The 20,001-nt window shown below is 35.7% G+C and overlaps 2 protein-coding genes across 2 annotated transcripts in view; one reads left to right on the top strand and one right to left on the bottom strand.

The window, feature by feature from the left end:
* Positions 1-283: 283 nt before the first annotated feature.
* The window catches only part of LOC127976520 (uncharacterized), an 85,232-nt gene continuing 65,514 nt past the window's right edge, over positions 284-20,001 (bottom strand). Inside the window, exons 4-5 of the mRNA XM_052580982.1 lie at positions 1,456-1,766; positions 284-822 (exon numbers count right to left, since the gene is read on the bottom strand). Of these exons, the coding sequence (XP_052436942.1) occupies positions 809-822; positions 1,456-1,766 (325 nt within the window). The 3' untranslated portion in view covers positions 284-808. The remainder of the gene's footprint in view (positions 823-1,455; positions 1,767-20,001) is intronic.
* spata17 (spermatogenesis associated 17) overlaps positions 2,394-20,001 on the top strand; it is a 30,832-nt gene continuing 13,224 nt past the window's right edge. The window contains exons 1-8 of the mRNA XM_052580981.1: positions 2,394-2,521; positions 2,702-2,791; positions 3,839-3,920; positions 4,889-4,939; positions 7,196-7,299; positions 10,940-11,063; positions 13,562-13,747; positions 16,161-16,309. Coding sequence (XP_052436941.1) covers positions 2,454-2,521; positions 2,702-2,791; positions 3,839-3,920; positions 4,889-4,939; positions 7,196-7,299; positions 10,940-11,063; positions 13,562-13,747; positions 16,161-16,309 — 854 coding nt within the window. The 5' untranslated portion in view covers positions 2,394-2,453. The remainder of the gene's footprint in view (positions 2,522-2,701; positions 2,792-3,838; positions 3,921-4,888; positions 4,940-7,195; positions 7,300-10,939; positions 11,064-13,561; positions 13,748-16,160; positions 16,310-20,001) is intronic.

Below are 20,001 nucleotides of genomic sequence, written 5' to 3'. Positions count from 1 at the left end.
GTACCCATTTGATTGAATTCGCCAAAGGTTAACTTCACTCAAAGTTTAGTAACAAGCAAACTTAATGCTCCTGAGCTAAATTTCAACTGTCCCAGATAAGGGTATAATACTTATGCAATGGAATCATTTTTATTTTTTATTTTTTTATAAAAAAAAATTAAAACCTGCTTTTTGCTTTACCATTATGGTGTACGGTATGTAGATTGATGTGGGAAAAAAGTAATTTAAAACAGTTTAACCTAAAGCAGCAACATAACAAATGTATTTATTGATTATTGTTCAGTTTCTCAGAAAACAAAAAAACTTCATATGTACATTTTGTATCTCAAGTAGGCCTAAATGTATCTTATTTTAAGATTTTTCAATATTTGTATTGGGAAACAAAACGAAACCACAGAGAAAGTTTTTTGCAGTACATCCAACATTTCATGCCATGACTTTAAGACTTTGTGCACCGATTTAAGTCCTTTTTAGGACAAACAAAGACCTTTTTAAAAACAGAGGAAACCCAGGTAGAAACATCAATTAAGCTTTTTGAAACATATAAAAGATTTGTTTCTTTTATATTTTGAGTGGACAAAAGGTGAGTTTTCCTTTCAATTGGACACTCAGTCTAAAGCACCGAAGACTGTTTGGAGAGTAGAGAAACAGAGAGCTATGATGAAACAGTGAGTACGCAGGTGATATATCCCTGCACACTAGCAGTGGGGCCGGCAGCGCTAAACGCCCTTCTGCATGGGGCAGAGGAGCTTCAACTTCATCAAACCCCTCGCAGGATCAGCCCCCTTCTTAATGGATTACTGCTGTCTCAGTGGAACCACACTGCAAATAATGATAGAACACCTGCAGATTAAACCATCTTACACAATACTCAATTCATTACCTTTTCCCCAGATAAAGGCCAGCTAATAAAAATATGATTTTCTATTGCACCGGAACAGTCACACCTTTATCCTTTAAGGGAAACAAAGGGAGAGGGGGAAGGTGATATCATCCGAAAGCAATAACGGCCAACATAGCAATTACATGGCTTCACCATTGCGAGGAAAAATAAAAATCTGTGGCGGTTTAGATTGAAATTTTCAACAAATCGCTGTATTTTATTATTTTTAGTTTGTTTTTTTCTTTTATATAGGAACATTACATTACAAGAATATCATTAAAATTAGCTTTTTTTCTTTCTTTCTTTCTTTTTTTTTTTTACAAGTGTTATATTTATTTGTAAGAGTGCGGAATCTTTCATAAGTCAACAGATATGAAAAATCCCACACTAAAAACATTTTTATTTCCATTATTTTAAAAAGCTTTAATACAGTTTATTAAAACCTCCCAGAACCTTGATACCTTTTGCACTGACAACCAAATCAAAGTGATAATCAGCAAAGTGTGATCTAGAGAAGTGAAACCAATGTGAAGAATGCAGTGGTGGTCTGATGCAGGGCAAAATTGGGTCACCTGGCTGCATGTAAACATGTGGGCTCTCAACAGCTCTCTCCAGGTGACACCTCATCACCGTGCTGCTAGAATGATGGCTTACACCCGTCTGGCTTGTCAAAACACTGTTTCGCAGGCAATTACCACGGTGGCCAGCCCACCACCGGGTTCGGATGGATGGGCGACACAGCCAAAGGGTCACTCCTCTGCCCATATTTCTAGCGCTTTGCTCTGGTGTGGCGGGACAGCAAATTGGCTGCCGTCTGTCAGCAGTTATCTGTATTGCCGGGACTTCGCAGGACGTCTTGTATCTTGCCTGTATCAGATCCAAACTAAAAACAGACAGAAGTGCTCTGTAAATGGATGAAATTCTCAAAAGATCTGTTTGAAATCATGTTTCTGTGTTGTCTTTCTCTTGCAGGATGTTATGAAGTGTGTACATTTAATACATGAATAAAGTATTTAAATAATCAAATATATATGGCCTTACTTTGATTTGTAAAGAAAAAAGTGCTTGTGTACTAACATTAAACAAAAGAAATGAAAGAAGTAAACATTAATATAGCCTACAGTACATTATATAAACATACAAAAGTAAAATACTAGCACAAACAACAATAAGGGGCTTTGTTATAATAATATCAACGAAACCACATCATTGTAATATCATTCCTTGTATACATATTAAATGCATACAGTATAATACATTTAAATACGGTTTGAATTTAAATACTGTACGCAACGACCAACGAGCTATCTAATAGGAAATATCATAAAAACACAAATAAGTTAATGCATGCAAACCCGTACAGTTCATAATATATATAAAAAAATAGTTTGTCGTACTTATAACTTATAACGGGGTCTAAATTAAACTTAACTGTTGACAAGAATTTTGCTTACTAACCAACTTCAACGCGTGACACCTCCTTCCCTGCGCGTGCCTGAAAAGCACTCTCTCTAGCCCGCGCGCGCACGGACTCTTCCGTTGTCATGGACACCAACAAACTTCCGGAAACATGGCGAGACTTGAGAAACTTTACAGTCAGGTTGAAAACATAAAAGAGCAATATTTTATCCGCAACAGGTAATGAAAAACAAACTATTCAGTTCGTTACATTTGAAAACAATGGTGTCTTGTTTTTTTTATTACAAAACGTTAAAAACATTAAAAGCTGTTTTTAGAAAATAATAAATAATACATATATGCTTTATAATTACATTATCAGTGGATAACACGCCTAAGATATATCACCTCATGTTACAGGATTGCGGAGGAAAACAGACAGAAAGAGAACCAGGCTGCGGTCCGAATTCAGAGCTGGTTCAGGGGCTGCCAGGTGAGAGAGTTCCTCAGGTAAGATCTCATTGTCATCTATTAACATTATCGATTTGTCAAGCTTCAATATGTACAGACAGTTAACTCTTTAAGTTAATGTATGTACTTATTTGTTTGGTTATTCGTTTATTTAGAGGGAACGTAAGTTGTAGTCCTGTTTCAGTTCATTCCCTATGCTACATGAGACATGGCCATATAAATAAATAAGTTTTATTCAGTGTTTTAGACACGTTTTACCTATAGTAATCAGGTAACGTTAATTAATTAAGTTATTGTTATTATATATATATATATATATATATACACAAAAATATATCCTTTTTTTGGGGGGGGGGGGGGTACATAAATTATTGTAATGTTGTGATTCACCATGTGACCGGGTGGATTGATTCAAGACTTAACTCTTTAACAAAGCCTCGTTTAAAATACCTAAGGGAAAAATGAATTATTCAAACACTTGAAAAGTGGGTGGGTGCTGTTGCACTCTATAGGTGTGTGACATTTCTAGTATACATATTCATATTGTATAGGTTAGGTAGATGTGTTAGTGAGGACAGGTGTATAATTTTATATTCCCAGCATATACCTGTAAGTGGCTGCTGAAGCCTAAATCTAATGCATTTGGTCTTCAAATGCAAGAATTAGCCAGTGCACAGGGCGCTACAGTGTGTAACCTCAACATATTTCTGTGCAGTGAGCAGACAAACTCCCAGACAGTAGGTTAATTTAGATTACTTTAGTTAATTGATCAATGTGTTAAGTGGCTAATTAAGCGCAATCTAGGCTTCTTGAGTGCAGCTCCAGGGTTGCCACCATTCCTATACGCATTGATTTTTTGGAGTTATAAATGGCCTTTTTGAAATTGATGGTCATGTTGAGTTCAGAGTTGCCATAGACATGCATTTAGAGGGTAGTTAATGATGAATGCAAATGTACAGTTGTCCAAGAAAGACCTATCACAGGCATGCAGAGGGGAAAAAAGGGGACTCTGAGGGAAAAAGTTTAGATTTAATCTGTTTAAAATTACAGAACTACAGTATAGCTGAGTGTTGTTTTATTTTTCAGTCATCTGCATAAAAAGGCAACATTAATACAAAAAATATGGCGTGGATTCGCTGCACGGGCTCTTTTCAGACAAAGGGTAAAGGTAAGTTGTGGAGACATGTAATATTGATTATATTATGATAACCCTCATTAACATTTAGCAGTTAACACTCATGCCATGATTTACATACATCTGGTGCAAGTTTGTAATTTGACAATTCGTATTGATTTTCAATGGAATGCTTTTATCTCCTCCATATTTTAAAGGTATTGACAATTTTTTTTTTTTACCTTCATTTCTTAATTTTCTAAAATAAATCCTAAGGGTTTTGTGAGAACAGATTTTATATTATATTTAATATATTCAGGAAAATGTGGTTGTCTATGTTTTTTCTGTATGTTTAGTTACAACCTACAGTTGGTGGCCTGTTTTATGTCTCACTAAAACATAGTTACAGTATTGTTTAAGTTTTTTTTTTACATAACATCCAGGAAATCCAATCAGTATAATATAGAAATTCTGCATTATTTGAGGAGTAACTTTTTTAAGAGAAAATAAATCATGGACTACCATGACATCTTATATATATAAAAGGCAAGGAAACTGTACATGGTGTCCTTTTTGTTTAATTTATTGTCGCCTATAATTGAAAAATATGAACATCTTTCCTCTACTATCATGTAAAGAAGCAATATCAAGTATCTTTTGTGTCCCCAGTGAGTGAATCATTTGTGCCTTGTGTCCTGTGAATATTCCTGACTGTGTTTAGTTGGTCCATCTTCAGCAGCATTCCATTGATTATCAAACTCAGCAAAGAGCATTTTACCTTCATACATCTCCATTAGTCACCAGTATGACTTCCATAGATTTTCCCAGCCATGTCTGCATTATGTATTAAGAACAGGCACTTCCCTTCGATACAAAGTATGACTTGCCACTCCACCCTCTTATCTGCTGCTGCGTCTCCATGACTTTTATGTATTATGTATAAAGAGGATTTTATTCCTCGCATGTTGGGAAAACATCAGAGGGCCCAGTCACAATGTAATGCTATCTCCCTCTCTTCACAGACAGCATATTTTATCATGAAGATGAATTTCTACAATAAGATGGCTGTCAAGGTAAATATTTATCTTGCTGTTTAGTGAGTGAAAAGTCTGTGGGTCATACATTTGATTTGGATGAAATCTGTAAACAATTTTTACTGGTTTAATGTGGCATAACATTCAAAAAATTCCTAAATATACTCACATTTTTAAAAATACTTTTTTCATGTTTTCATAGCTATTGAAAATACAGTATGTTACATATGGAAATATGATATAAGGATTTTTACTTGCATTGAATTTGCATTGCAAAATGCTCAGAAAGTGATATTAAAGAACTTTAAGTTGTTTTCTATAACAATCAATGCGGTTCTTTTGAGATTGAAATTAAAAACACACACACAATGCAGCTCAACTGTTTTCATTGGTGTTAGAGATGTTTCTTGCACATCAAATCAGCATATTTCTGATTTCTGAAGAATATTTCATGATTTCTGAAGAATCGTGTGACAGTGAAGACTGGAATAATGGCTGCTGAAAATTCACAAAAATAAATTGCAATTTTTTTCAATATTAAAATACAAAACAGTTCATTTAAATTTAATTAAAATGTATTTATTTCAAAATATTATAGTTTTTACTTCATTTTTTTTATCAAATAATTGTAGGCTTGGTAAGCATAAGATATTTTCCTTACACATACTTGCTTGTTAACAGAAGTCAAATCCAAATATGAATGAATATGCTATCATATTTTCTAATCTGTTATAAGGCCTACAGTTGTAAAAAGGTAGCTACATCATATCAGCATGCTCTGTTTCACAGCGTATAAATCAAACGTGTTTATATTTGAGTGATATATTGGCACTTTTATAGAGCTATTGGTATGCATAGAAACTTTAGCTTTACAATTGTTTTTCCCTGAGGTGAAACTTTTAAAGAATTTTATAAGTCTTACAAAATTTCATAGCTTATTGAAGAATGTTGCATTGCTATGGAGGATTGCATATTTCTAGTGTGATCATTGGAAATCACAAGAAACGTGAACTGAGGGAGTGATTTATACGCAAATCTTTTGTGGTAAATCTAGGGCCCACCCTGTATTCTTTGCTCCCACTTCTGTTATGTGAGTCTAATTTGAAACATGAAGCTTGACCTCTTCTCAGGGGTCAGAGAATATAAGACTAAAGGTCCTGTCACCACTTAGACACAAACAGAAGCTGTTCAACAGGACAGACAGCTTTTATAGACCTTGTAAAAGATAGAGTGCTATGTCCGGGAAGCACCGGTAATGTAAAAATCTGCTGAAGGAAAAAAAGAAAGGGCAACTGTGAAAACATTCACTGAAGGATCTGTTTCAAGCACAGACTTGACAATTGTTCTTTTTGAGTTTGGAAAGCTTCATGGGAAAGTATGAATGAGTTTTGCTAATGAATGTCAGTTTATACAACTGTGGTCATATATTTTACATACGCCTTGCAGAATTTGCAATTATGATCTTAAAATAATGCAATTATGATCCTGCTTATTTTGTTAAAATTAAGACGTATTGCAGATTAGATAGATGGATGGATGGATAGATAGATGTATTGTATTGAATTGATTGCTCTTAATCAAAAAAGTCTGTAGTTTGCATCTAATCAGTTGCAAAACAAGGTCATTGCTCCTCCTAACCTTTTTCCATTAAAGCTGAAAACAACAGACATTGAAGCTTCAGCATTGCACTTCTTTTTAGCCATTTCCTTTACTCTATAAAGTGTTTATCATGCTTTTTACTGAAAGCCAATGTGTTAGCCTTTTAATAGAAATCAGTGTTTACAAGCGAGGCCCGATTTGTATTAGATCTAATTGAGCAATATGCATCATTGATTTTACTAGTCTAAGAGGTCACAAACAACTCTTAAACCAAGCCTGCAATTAATTTATTTAAAATTATCTATTGACTTCTGATCAATGGCAATTCTTGTTTTGTTTAGTTTTTGCCTTATTATTATTTTTTTCACCTGCTATTGTTTTAAGTACCTAATCAGCCTGAAGGACATCTGTCCTTTTTGTTTTGGGTCCTCAGTGGCGCTGTCATGGTGGCACTAACTATCACTCTCATTCTTCATGGAGTGACAATGACTGCGAGCTCTAAAGTGACAGTGGCTTCTTTAATTTGCTCTGACTTTGATTTGTCTTTTGCGAATTTAACTTCTAAATACTTTTTACAGTCCCCAAATAGAGCTCAATTTTATACTCTTTATCTGCACAGTGAAATAATAAAGGAATCAATAAATAATAATAATCGGGCATGTGCAATCATAATCAAAAATGAAATTTCTTTTGCAGATACAGCGGAGGTGGCGAGGCTATTATGTGAGGAAGTATGTACACAATTATTATGCACGCAAGAGATATTTGGAAGGATTGACAAGGAAGAATGAACACATCAGGTGAACAAAAAAAAATGTTTATGCATACTGTATACAGCTCCAAATAAAGTAATATTTGTACATAACATTACATTAGACTAATGTGCACAGATGACCATTGTTTGAAATTCTTGCAAAGACAAAGGAATGTCATGCTTTTAATGGCATGTTTGAGACATATACATTAGCAGCATGTCCTGCATAAATTGCCTCTGGTTACTTGAAAATGAATAACGTTATGAAATTCAAAATTAACCTCTGATTTGCGTGTGCCCCCACATTTATATATATATATATATATATATATAAAAAAGTTCTTGCTTCAGGGGCTGAAGTAAGATGCCATCTTTTACTTTTGATAAAAATGAAGTCAATTTTTTAATGCGACCAATATATTTTGTGGGAAAATATCTTAAGGGTCTAGCTAAAATTAAATGTAAATCTGTTAAGTGCTCCTTGGATCACTGACTCCCAACACCCCACCCCTCCCTCCATCTCCCTGCTCCAGCCTCTCTTTAAGTGGGAATGTTCTCTTTTAATGGGGTTTTTCACCTATGAATCACATTAACACATTGCATTTCTCTATAAAAACATTGGGCCATCATGTACAGCAAGGTGTTTTATACTGTATATTGTACGCTTTTTCTTTTCTATCCTATTTCCTGTTTAGGGAAAGGCCAAAATTTAGCACACAAGATAGTTGTAAACCTGTATACAGATACTGAGGTCACATAAAATAGAACGTTATAATTATATCTATTAGCATTGTCAATTTAATTCACGTTTTTTTTAACTTAAAATCATTGCAAAAAAGTGTGATTAAAACAATTGATCAGCTTTTAATGTAATTGATTTTATAATTTTTTGTTGACTGCCAACCCTAATATCTATATATCGTGAAAATATATTAAAAACATGACAAGTGGTGCAAGTAAAATCGACATTTTAATTATTTAGTAACTAGCTCATTTAATCATGTCAGAATTGGTCATTGTCTGATAAATCTGCCTGGTCAGTATTAAACAGTTATTTGTGAGAATAGAAACTCTTGTCCCAGTGATATCTGTCCAACTGTGTTTTACAAACAACGTCCCATTTATAAAAATTTTCACCCGTCCTTCTCTCTCTGTCTGCTAGTGCATTAATTAGTTGTTTATGTAACGCTTGTGAGGTCATGATGAATCAGTCAAAGATGCGAAGTGAAAGATCACTGCGCTGATTCTGACAATCTGTTTCACGTTGGGCTCAGGATCACCCACTGACTGATTAGTCACCCCTCAAAGGTCTTGATGGCAGGATTTTAATCCGTACAGCTCCGGCGCCTGAATAAATTATTCAAAATTTTCCTAATGGTATCCATTTAGCACAAGCAGACCAGCCCGGCATGCCAATGAAAGGAGGCCAGTGACTGCCCGTGTCAGGGTGGCCCCTCTCTCTCATTCTCTCTCCCTGCCAGCAGTGAAGGATCCTCCCTCCTTGTTCAAAACGATCTGTGTCGTTTCATTAGCTCTAGCCTGACGACAAGGCCCGCTATGTTCCAGTGTCCATCTTCATTCCGTTGTCCTTCTCTGCATACCTTAATGAAGTCAAGACCCGGGTTCAGGGCAGCAATTCCACAGCAAGAGTTTGTGCAATGTAACAATTTATCACTTGTCAAGAAGACACTTAAAGTTCCAGCACTTAATAAGGGCTTCCTCTGGGCTTGAGTAATTAGAACTGAGCGGCTTGCATATTTACTAAATGTGGAGTGTCATTGCCACCATGGCCTATTGCCTGCATGAATTATTTCTCTATCTGTAATAAACAGCTGGGTAATTATTACTGCCATAATCAGATAAATTTCTCTCTGTAATGTTTGAGCATGGCAAATCTTTAACTCTTTGGAAGCACAGAGGGAATTTATGGACTCCCATTGCTCAGGCTACTTTTTCTGCTCTCGTGTCCCTTTCAAGGACATCTGTGAAACTCACTCCTTAACTGCAGGCCTTATTAATTTTTTTTTTCTTTATAAACATTTCATAGTATTTAGGGCAGGTCTTTTATCAAAGCAAGACTCCAAAATACACAGGCCGCGGTATGCATATGCTTAATCACACAAATTACTGCATTCATTACAGAGAAGTGTACTAAATCTCATTTTATGGGCAAATTGATCTTAATGTTTACCACCTTTAAAGCATTTAAATTCTGCTAATTAATCATATTTTGTTTATTTCAAAATATCCCTTAAAAACAGCTTTTGGTGGTCTTTACAATTCTTTTAATATTATTATTAAATTACATCAAACAGAAATGTGGGAATTTATAGATAATACTGTAATTCCTTTATGACAAATGTCAAAAAGCACTCCGGTAATTATACTGCAACACTTTGATGATTCTCCTTCAATGTGCCATTATTTGTGTTATTTTAATTTCCCTGTAATACTATTAGTACTATTAGAAGTTTTTCTTAGATATTTTATTTATTATTTATATATTTATTTATATTTACTTTTTGTAATTCTTTTCTGTGTTTTTGTAATTTTAGGTTTGCCGTGTTTTTCCAAAATTTTGTAAATTTTGTTTTTATGGTTTTAGTTTTAATTCATTATAATCCTGTGTTGTTCATATATCAAACAAAATATTATAAAAATATATATATACTATGAACACACACACAATGCTGTCATAGTTATATAGATAATTAATCTATTGTTGATATTAAATATCTTTTTACATATTATTATTACTTTTATTAATTAATATGTGGATATGTGGCATATTGCAAAAGCTAACTAACAAGCTAGACTGAAGTCTTCTGTAAACGGCTTGTATTTTTGTCTGAAAACCACATGCCTAGCTATTGATAGGTAAGGGTGATTAGCACCTGGTGGATTCCACTGTAAGTGGATGCAATTCGGTGGGCGCAGGGTGTTTATAGCTGCGTGTTGTTTAAGGACACACAAAGGTCATCTGTGTTAGCTGCTCCCATGTCTCCCTACCGGCCCATCAACACTAATGAGGTTTATGTGTTACCCCAGCCTTCTCTTAGACACAGATCGAGATCCCCTTCCACTGTTACAAATCTATTTGGCTTTTGTCCACTACAGTGCAATTAATAATAAGCGGGAGATATAGGTTAGCAAAGGTCACACAAACCGAGGCTGGCCAGACAGCGATGCAAACATTGCAACCTCAGACCATGACAGAAAACACAATCACTACTGTCCAGACTACTATGCATACTTGATTTATTTAGCGATTTACTTGTACGAAAAGAGAAAAATGCATCATAGGAAAAGTGAGGTCAGTGCACAGAGCAAAATAACTATGTAATAGAAAGTGTTTTGTGCAGTTTATGTTCATTATTATTTTATTGTATGTTATGCTTACTCTAGCACATGCATAAATGTAGTGGTAGAAAATATGAATTGATGTTCGATTATGTTTATATGTATTATCATATATTGTAAACTCGTGTCATGAATCAGAATGAAATAATCTAGATGACCATAATCTAGATGAAATACTATTATTACAGTATATCAGCCATGCTGTTCTCTTGAACAGCCCACAAGAGTATTGAATATCGTCCGATGTCTTGGGACTGAGACAAGAGCTTACAGAAGAGTAAGTTGAAAAAACTGTAGGTTTATGTGTACTGTTTTCTGCTTCCCAGGAGAGACCTGGAGGAATTTGCAGAGCTCCAGAGGAGAGAGAGAGAACGGATCACTCTGGAAAAAGAGGAAAAAGAGAAAAGCATCCAGGCTCAGAGACTCCACTTCCTCCTGAGCACTAAACAGGTCAGTGGCGAATCAATGAGACACACATTATGTGTGTATATCCTGCATATATTTATTTGAGGTCACCGATTGAAAAGAAACTGTCTAGGTATGGAGTATGAAGACCTGTGTTTATTTTTACAACAGGGCTCATAACTGCTGCAATCATCTGCTGATATATATATATATATATATATATATATATATATATATATGTGTGTGTGTGTGTGTGTGTGTGTGTGTGTGTGTGTTCTTTTTAGAAATCCCTCTAGCTATAATGTGTCTTGATAATTATGATGAAGTGCTCTGGCCGTTGTTGATTCAGCAGCAGTGAGTGGGGAGCAGATATTTCATTTTGTGGCCTCTCCTTCATGCTTTTATTGTCATCACAACCTCTTGTGGCCACACCGCTCATGCCCACGTTTCTGCTCTGGTCACTGGACACTTAGTTCTGCGAACAGGGCAAGAGGACATTACTGCCAGCTGCCTGCAGTCTGAGGAGAGAAACCAGGAAGTAATACACATCAGCTAAAGGCTAATGGACAACAGATGCAAGGGACCACATGCTAGTTAAAAGATGCTTTAGAGGGAGATAAGGAGAAAAAGAAGGGTGTGTGGGATATATATATATATATATATATATATATATATATATATATATAAATTACATTTAATATTTTTATTTGACAAAAGTATTTTGTAAATATAATACATAGCACCAGGTTATTCAGCAAGGGAAATGGACCGTGGACCACAAGAAAAACATTTATATTGGAAAAAAATGACTAATGATCAGATACACATTTTATAATTGAATATGTGTTAAAACAATGCTTTAAATGATTATGATTAGTTAGAAATGGTAACTGAGATATTATCATTTAAATTTCCGGGTTAGTAACGTTTTTAAAAGTCTATGAACTGTTTTCTGTTTTACATATATTTTATTTATATAAGATTCAAGATTCTTATTCATCACATACACAATTATATAGAGCATAAATAACCAGCAGTGAAATGTGAGTCAGGTCCACTCCATGGACAGTGCAATTATTAAAGAATACAACACAGATGAAAAGAAACATAAATATAGCTATGAAAGAATTATATAAAAGTAAACAATAAAAATATAAGAATAAAATATAAAAAAGATGTATACTGTAGAATTAAATATAGAACACAAAATAATGTGCATGAAAGTAAACTGTAGTCTTAAATATTAAGATACACAGGGATGTACAATGAACATATGTGCATTATACTGTATAATAAATTTATACAATTACATTTTAAAAGTAATTTATTGCTGTCATAGCAAAGCTGAATTTTCAGCAGCCATAACTCCAGTCTTCTATGTCATGTGATCCTTAAAACATCCTTTTAATAGGCTATTGCTTAAAAGCCATTTATAAATATAATAAATTTTTAATGCAGTTGTTGCTGCTTACTATATTTCTGGAACCCGTGCTACTTTTTTTAGGGTTCTTTAATAAATAGAAAGTTCAAAGGAACAGAATTTGTCTTAAATGTCACGTTTAATCAATTAAAACCCCAAACATGCACATTATTCATTACTGACAATACATCCAAAGCAGGACACTCAAACTCAGACTTAAGTGCTTGTCAGTGCAGGAAAGGTTTAACTCTCTTCCGAGTTTTCTCATTCTCTCTTTCCCCCTCCCTGCTTTACTCTTTCTCACTCTCTCTGTCTCAGCGCTGGGCAACTTGTGTTCCCACAGTCTGACCTTGTCTCCGTAAAATGGATGGGTCTCCCATGGTTCATCGTTAACCAGAGAAAATTCCGCTGGACAAAAGTGGCTGCGCTGACATAGATGTAGTTCCTCGGTACGAGGGTCAACATCATTGCTCTTTTCCTGTAAGTCCGAGGCAAGTTGGGAGTTTGTGGTGTACCCCCCACCACGTGACACCCAAAGCTACACTATCCAAACGGGTGCAAGAGCCTTACTGAATAATATTACCTGTAACAGTTATTAGCATATATAGCAATAAAGCTTAAAAAACTCCCATTGCTAATTAAGCACATATAAGGAATCGTCTGATTAGAGACTAATTATTCTAGCTGTTATTCCTCAGGCCAAACCAAGAACCACCGAAGTGCTACGGTAAGATCAGACAGCTCATAGTTAGCTAGCAGACATGTACGCCAGCAGACATGACACATGCCAGAGTGATGGATGTGTGTCCATTCAGGGGAGGTGACAAGTATAATTGTTTTGCTGTGGTCGACCGAATAAAGTGGGCTCCTTTTCCCGAAAGCTAAATGTGTTTTGCTGTAGGCTTTGCATGGATACCTATGATGAGCGATACAATGGAAGCTGTTACCAGTCCATTGCTAGCAAATGAGTTATTAAAGAGGGCATGAGGATGTGTTTGGAGGTGTGCTCTGCAACGTTTAAGGGCAGCCATTTAGAGAAACAGACTTTCTCTTCATTATGCCAACGGAAGCATAACATTGTTTTGTTCACCTTGCTTGATTGTTGTGTTTGTGCTTATCTTAGTGTCCAGGTGTTTTCAATTCACCGTTCAGAGCAGAACCTGATGAGATGGAGCTGAGGCTGAGAAAAGTGAAGCCGCTTCTAGTGCGATCGGCTCCTAAAGAGAGGAAGAGCCCTAATATAACCCCTGAGCTCTCTTACCTGATGCCAAAACGGGAGCCACTACCACCCATTCACAAAAAACCACAGGTGAGACATTGCCCTTACAGGAATAATAATAATAATAATTAAACTTTCTTCATTTTCTGTTCCTTATCTTGTTCCTAAAATGTATACTGCTCTTTAGTGGAATACAAGACTACTTTTAATCTTTAAAAAGAGATGAAAAATAATCAAAAAAGCAATCAGTATGGCTTGTGTGCTTATTCCAAGGCTTCTAAAGTCATACAACATAATTATTGTTATTTACAGAAAATCTTGACCTCTGTACTAGCTGTCCTTGTTGTTTTAATGAGTAGCGATGTCTTATTCATGAGCAAATGTTTTTAATGAGTCAGATCTCCAGTTTACAAAACTGTTCTGAAGGATTTGTTCATGAATCATAACTAACTGATTCTCAAGCTCAATTCTCATGACTTTATAAAACTTGGAATATACAGTTCATGGAATGTTAGTCATATGAATTTAGATCAACATGGGTCAGTAAATACTGACAACTTTTATTTTGGCTGCAATATCGCCTATATTGTTCCGAAAATTCTGGAAAAAAGCTGACGTTGAAGTTGTTATAGGAACATTTATTTGTCTTTTAGCTAACTTGCACTAAAATCTTCATTTATATTCATAACAAATGTCTCACCACCCCTTACTGGGATATTTTGTCAACTCGAAGTATTTGTTGACGTCCCTAGACTCTACAACTGAAATGGCCTCAAAAAGATGACAGAGTGTGGTGACAATTAACAAAAGAGATCTTGAGATTACTATGATTAAAGCCAGGATTTATTGCCACCCTGAGATCATTTTGAAAAAACTTGCCGTAAAAAATGGAATAATATCATTTAACGTGCTTCCCTTCTCGCCTGGATACCACCAAAGCATTTAGACAGCCAGATAGCCGGTGATAAGCACGCCTGTCAACCCAAGCCCCCTTCATTCCATGGATCCCATTAAGGGACTCTCAGCAAGGGAATACCGCAACATGTAAAGGTGCCCCGATAAAGAATATCTTTAAGTACTTTTAAATCTAGCATGTCATCTTGTCCAGCTGTGAGGGAGATTTGATGATATGTATTTGCCATTTGTGTTATTTACGGTCCATGACTTTTATGGTAACTGGTTCTTATTATTGGTTTCTATTAATGTAAAACATAAGTGAGCAGAAATGAAGCGTGAGTCATTTCTTTTTATTAGAGCCCAAGTTCTTCTCCCTGGGCTGGCTTTTCACCCCAGCTGGGCCGAGTTATTGGGAATTCATTATAAAAAAAAAACTGCCACATCTTTCACACAATGTGCAATAGATGAAGATGCATTATTTATCTACATTTTGCCCTTACAAAGACCCCCGAATAAGCACCCACCCTCTTTCTCTCGCTCTCTCTCCCAATTATTTGTGGTCTGAGGTGGAGCATCTCTCCCTGTGTGATAAGCATCTGCGAGTGATAGATTGATTATGTGTATTGTTAGGGGAAGTAAGGGGATTGGTCAGTGCCAGGTGCTGATCTGGTCTTGATAGTATCAAGGGCAGAGAATGTTGCGCCAGCATGAATTAAAAGCAACAATGTCTGAAGGTCACATTTAAACTAAGAGTAACCAAGACAATAAGTTATGCATGTGGAGCCATGACACAAGTGTGTTTGTGCCAGTTCAGAAGGAAAACTTTCTGTTTGGGCAACTAAACACATCTGAAAGCTTGTGTGTCAACATGTTGGGTTTTTATGTTAAGAATAACTGAGGCTTGTGGTACAGAACCATGGTATCTGTCTAAAAGAAATGAGATAACATGGTAATGTCGTTCATTCTGGACAAGTACCATGGTATTGTTTGATTACCATATTCCTATGCAAAGGTATTTCCATTTAAATCCAAGGTATATATAAAGGTGTTACTTTTTATCTATATTGGTTTGGTGATGTGGTTAAGAGGTCAAGTCAGACTTTATTTATAGACCATATGCAAGCCTTCAGAAATGCAATCTAATGTTACACGATTGAGAACACATACTGTAGATCAATCAGTTATTAAAAATATGTTAGTAATGAGGAATCATATATGCATTATATACGCCAATGTAAACCAGATTTCTTTGCAAATGAGTTTAATGATTGATTCAATCAAGTGTTTGACATTACTAAAAAGCAAATAAAAAAAGAAGAATTAAATTACGTATATATTTCCCCAAAATAAAAAGACTATTATTGACACGACTATTCTATATTGGCATGTAGATTTGATTACTTGAAGTCTCTACCACCTCTGCTTCTTCAGGCCCTTCACTATATGGTCGGGGTATCATTATCAGCACTGGTCAGGTGTGTTAATGTCTTAGATGAAAAGACTGGGGCTTTCGAAGGTCCAGCTGGCCATCCACAGGGGCCTCATCAATAATGAGGCAGGCGGGTCTGGGCAATAAAACATTTACCTTATCCCCCGTACCTGTCAGGGCCCCTTTCGCCCACCTCTGGAGGTGCAGCAGCAGCGGCATCGGCCCCTGGAGCCAAGCCTGCGCGTGGCCACATCCATCACTGCCCTGGAGGAGGCCAGAGAGGAGCTCAAACGGCAGGAGTGGAGGACTTGTGTCATCGACCAGGCGTAAGTTACACACACACAAGCACTCGCATGTACACATCCCCGCACTAGAGATTGTGTGAAATGCATGTATGTATTGATTTGGAGCTGAATACAATCAATGAAACATATTCTGTAGCAGAACCTACTTAATAATGAAGTGTAAAATCACTGTACAAGATCTCAATATGATCCAGAAAGTATTTGGACACTTATGGTGTGGCATTTATACATATTTAAAGGGAAAAATGTAAATTCAGTCATCATTTAAACACACCTTCTTTTCTTTTATATCCTGGATGTACTTATTTTTTCTTCTGCGGAACACAAAAGATAATTGAAAGGTTATATATATATATATATATATATATATATATATATATATATATATTTTTTTTTTTACAATGAAAGTCAGTGATGCTTAAACAACACCAACTTTCATTATATGAAAACGAACTGTTGAAACATTCCTCAAAACATCATATTTTGTGTTCCGCAGAAAAAAAAAGAAAGTCATACATGTTTGGAACAACATGAAGGTGAGTAAATAATGACAGAATTTTCATTAGTCAATTTGTTTCATTAGTTATGCCTTTAAGGCAAATTAAAAAATGTGTGAATGGTACTGAATAAGTGTCCAAGTACTTTCTGGAGCCACTGTACACCTTATCTTATCTGTACAGTACATTTACACTGCAGTATCAAGAAGGCTTACTGTTCATTTACATTTTTTTGGTGAAATTAACTGTCCAAATACATTTTGAGGCCACTTTAGATGTTAATATGAATGTAGAATCATATTTTTAAGTTTGTGTAAATTGCTTGGTCTTTATATATGACATTGTCTAGATGCACATTAATCACACAACAAGAGAAGCCCCACACTTTATTTTCTCAAAGTTTGAAACAGATGGTAAAATCTCAAGTGGGGTTAGTTCCTAAATAAGTTAACAGACAACAGCAACTCCGGCCAAAAATACAGCTTTTTTGACTATCAATAGCCCTACACTGTGTTTCATTTCATCATAGCAGAGACATTGCTAGCCGTCTTCTCTGAATATATAATTATTGCAGTGGATTATCATAAGAGCATTTTTCACAACGTTACTTGAACAGTGGCATCTCTGGTTTTAAAACCCGTCCGTTTTATTTTAATTACTAGCTCAATGTGCAGTGTTTTTTAATCATGTTTAATTTTTTTTTCTACTTGCTCCAACTTTAAACAGTAAATTAGCTAACCCCATTAACACAGAATACCCCAAACAGGCTGTAATAGGAGAGGTGGTTACTGTGCAAATCGTATTATACATGTGGTGTCTGCAGGGCATGGCGAAGCATGATTAGAGTCTTTTTGATCCAGGATCCCACTATCATTTCCTGCTAATTTCCTCCGGAATGTTTCAAAGAGCTACCGAAATGTTGCTATTCTCTTTTTTTTTTTTTTTCACCACCAGCTTAATTTCAGTCCTAGTGATGTCTCCTCAGCCTCCGATGCAGATAATGCTGAGATGGATTACCATTATTTAGAAAAAACAAACAGCTCCATAGTGAACTAAACTAGTCGGCTTATAGTTTGACAAGGAATAAGTAGTTGGACTGTGAAGTGTATTTTAATAAAAAATATATTTTCTATACTTTTTTTAAACATTGAGAACTACATTTTTTTATATTTTGCCAGGTACACTTATGTTTCATGTGGTAAATCCACTAAATAAACTTATTTTATTAAAGTCAGAAAAAATGTGTTAATGTTAGTGAATTGACAAGGCTAAATTAGGTTGCACAAACAATTAAAATGAATGATTTATTTAAAATAAATACGTAAAAAAAAAAGTTTAATAATATCTAAGGAATGATTTATATATATGTTTTTCTCTTATTTATAATTTCTTCTTATTAATTAATTAATTAGTGCTTAATGCTGTTCTTTTTAAAAACCAATGTCACCCAACAAGCTGGCTTACATATTTTTCTTTTTTCTCTCCCTCTTCCTCTTCTCTGTTCTTTCTCTCTACTTCCTCAAACACTCCCCCTTTTCCTGTTTTGGTGGCCTCCTAGGGTGTTGTCACTGGGCATTGGTCTGCACTGCCAAAAGATCCCCTGCGAAAAGTCAAACTTTCCTTAATGGCTTTCAATGAATAAAAACTACCCTATTAAAATGCAATTCAGTGGCAATGAAAGCAGTAAGTGAAACAGCCGGCAAGCAGCAGAAGCGTTGTGTATTCTGGGACATTGGGGCCACATTAATTTTTGCTCGGTGATGTCCGTCCCATGTGCACATTAGCATGGGTTGCACTGTAATCTGTCTTGTAGGGAGGCTTGTGTCTCTAGTGGATAAGGATGTCTATGGGAGATTGGGCCATTATTTAAAGGGCCAGCACGGTGTTTGATGTCACCCCCTTTTTTGCCTTGCACCATCAAAGCTTTACCAAGCATTATTGCTTATGTGGTACATACATGACAGGAGAGGCCCTCTGATAAATAATGATCTTGTTCAGGATGGAAATGACTAAAGAGAGTGTCGAACAAACTCCAGTTCTGCCAGAAAGTTTCACTTCAGTTGGCCCAGCCAGTATTATTATTATCTTATTATCTTTTCCTAAACAGATGTTTCAGAAAGTATCAATGCAGAAATATGAGACAAAATCTTTGATCTAACGATCCCATCTGTTTTTTGTTTTGTTTACTCTGAATATGTGCCAGTTTTGCACCGTATTTGTGCAACTCTTGCTTTTCCAGGCGGAGCGATTATGGTTACATTTTTTGATTTCATTAAAAAGGACAGGGCTTCACCTGTACCTCTGGTTTCATCATCAAAAAAGGGAACGGACACAACAAGCATTGGGAATAAAAAATCTTTTTTTTTCAGATTGTGTTCACAGAAATGCCAAGGTTGTTGGTTGTTTGTTTGTTTTGTGACAAGCCAAGCCAATGCCCAGCGGACGTTTACCCAGCCTCGCGCAGACACCTCTTGTACCGCACTGGATAAATCTTCCTCCAGGCAAAGTGTCTTGGGTACAATTTACAAAATCAACCTCGCTGTAATTAACATCTGGCATTTTTCCTAAGTAACCGCTATTTGCACTGAATGTGTGCCCAGCAAACACGCCGCATGTGCAGAAACAACCTCAAGACATCACAACGATTAAGAAGCGATTTGGGTTTGGAAATGATCTGGACTAGAATGAAAAGTGCCTGTGAGGGAAGGATGAGGCGACGTGGTGATGCATAAGTAGCATGTGCTGTGTTGTGAAAAAAGCTGAATGTTAGCTCTTAGCAGGCATGTTAGCCAAGACCAGACGCCAGTAATTGGGCCAACACTGAGATTAAGCTCTACTTTTCCATGCATTAAGGCTAAAAGGACTAATGTTGGAAATGTCCATTTTTGGTCAGTAAATTTATACTTTTATCCAAGGGACCAATTCTAACTATTAACTTGCTTATTAGCATGCAGTTTATTAACATATTGGTTTTTTATTAGAACTTATAAAGCACATATTCTGCATGACTATATTATACACACTTAATCCTACCCAATACCTAAACCTAACATTTACATTACTATTAATAAGCAGCCAATTGGGTCTTTATTGAGGCAATAGTCTTAGTTAATTGTTTGTTAATAGAGATAATTAGACCTTAAAATAAAGTCTATCACAGTTTGCACATAAATATTAAGCATCACGATCACTTTCAACAGTGATGATAAAAAGGGA

The sequence above is a fragment of the Carassius gibelio genome, chromosome B17, assembly GCF_023724105.1.
Source record: "Carassius gibelio isolate Cgi1373 ecotype wild population from Czech Republic chromosome B17, carGib1.2-hapl.c, whole genome shotgun sequence".
Classification (NCBI taxonomy): domain Eukaryota; kingdom Metazoa; phylum Chordata; class Actinopteri; order Cypriniformes; family Cyprinidae; genus Carassius; species Carassius gibelio.
Note: the sequence above shows the minus strand (reverse complement) of the source record. Positions and strands in the feature narration are given on the sequence as shown.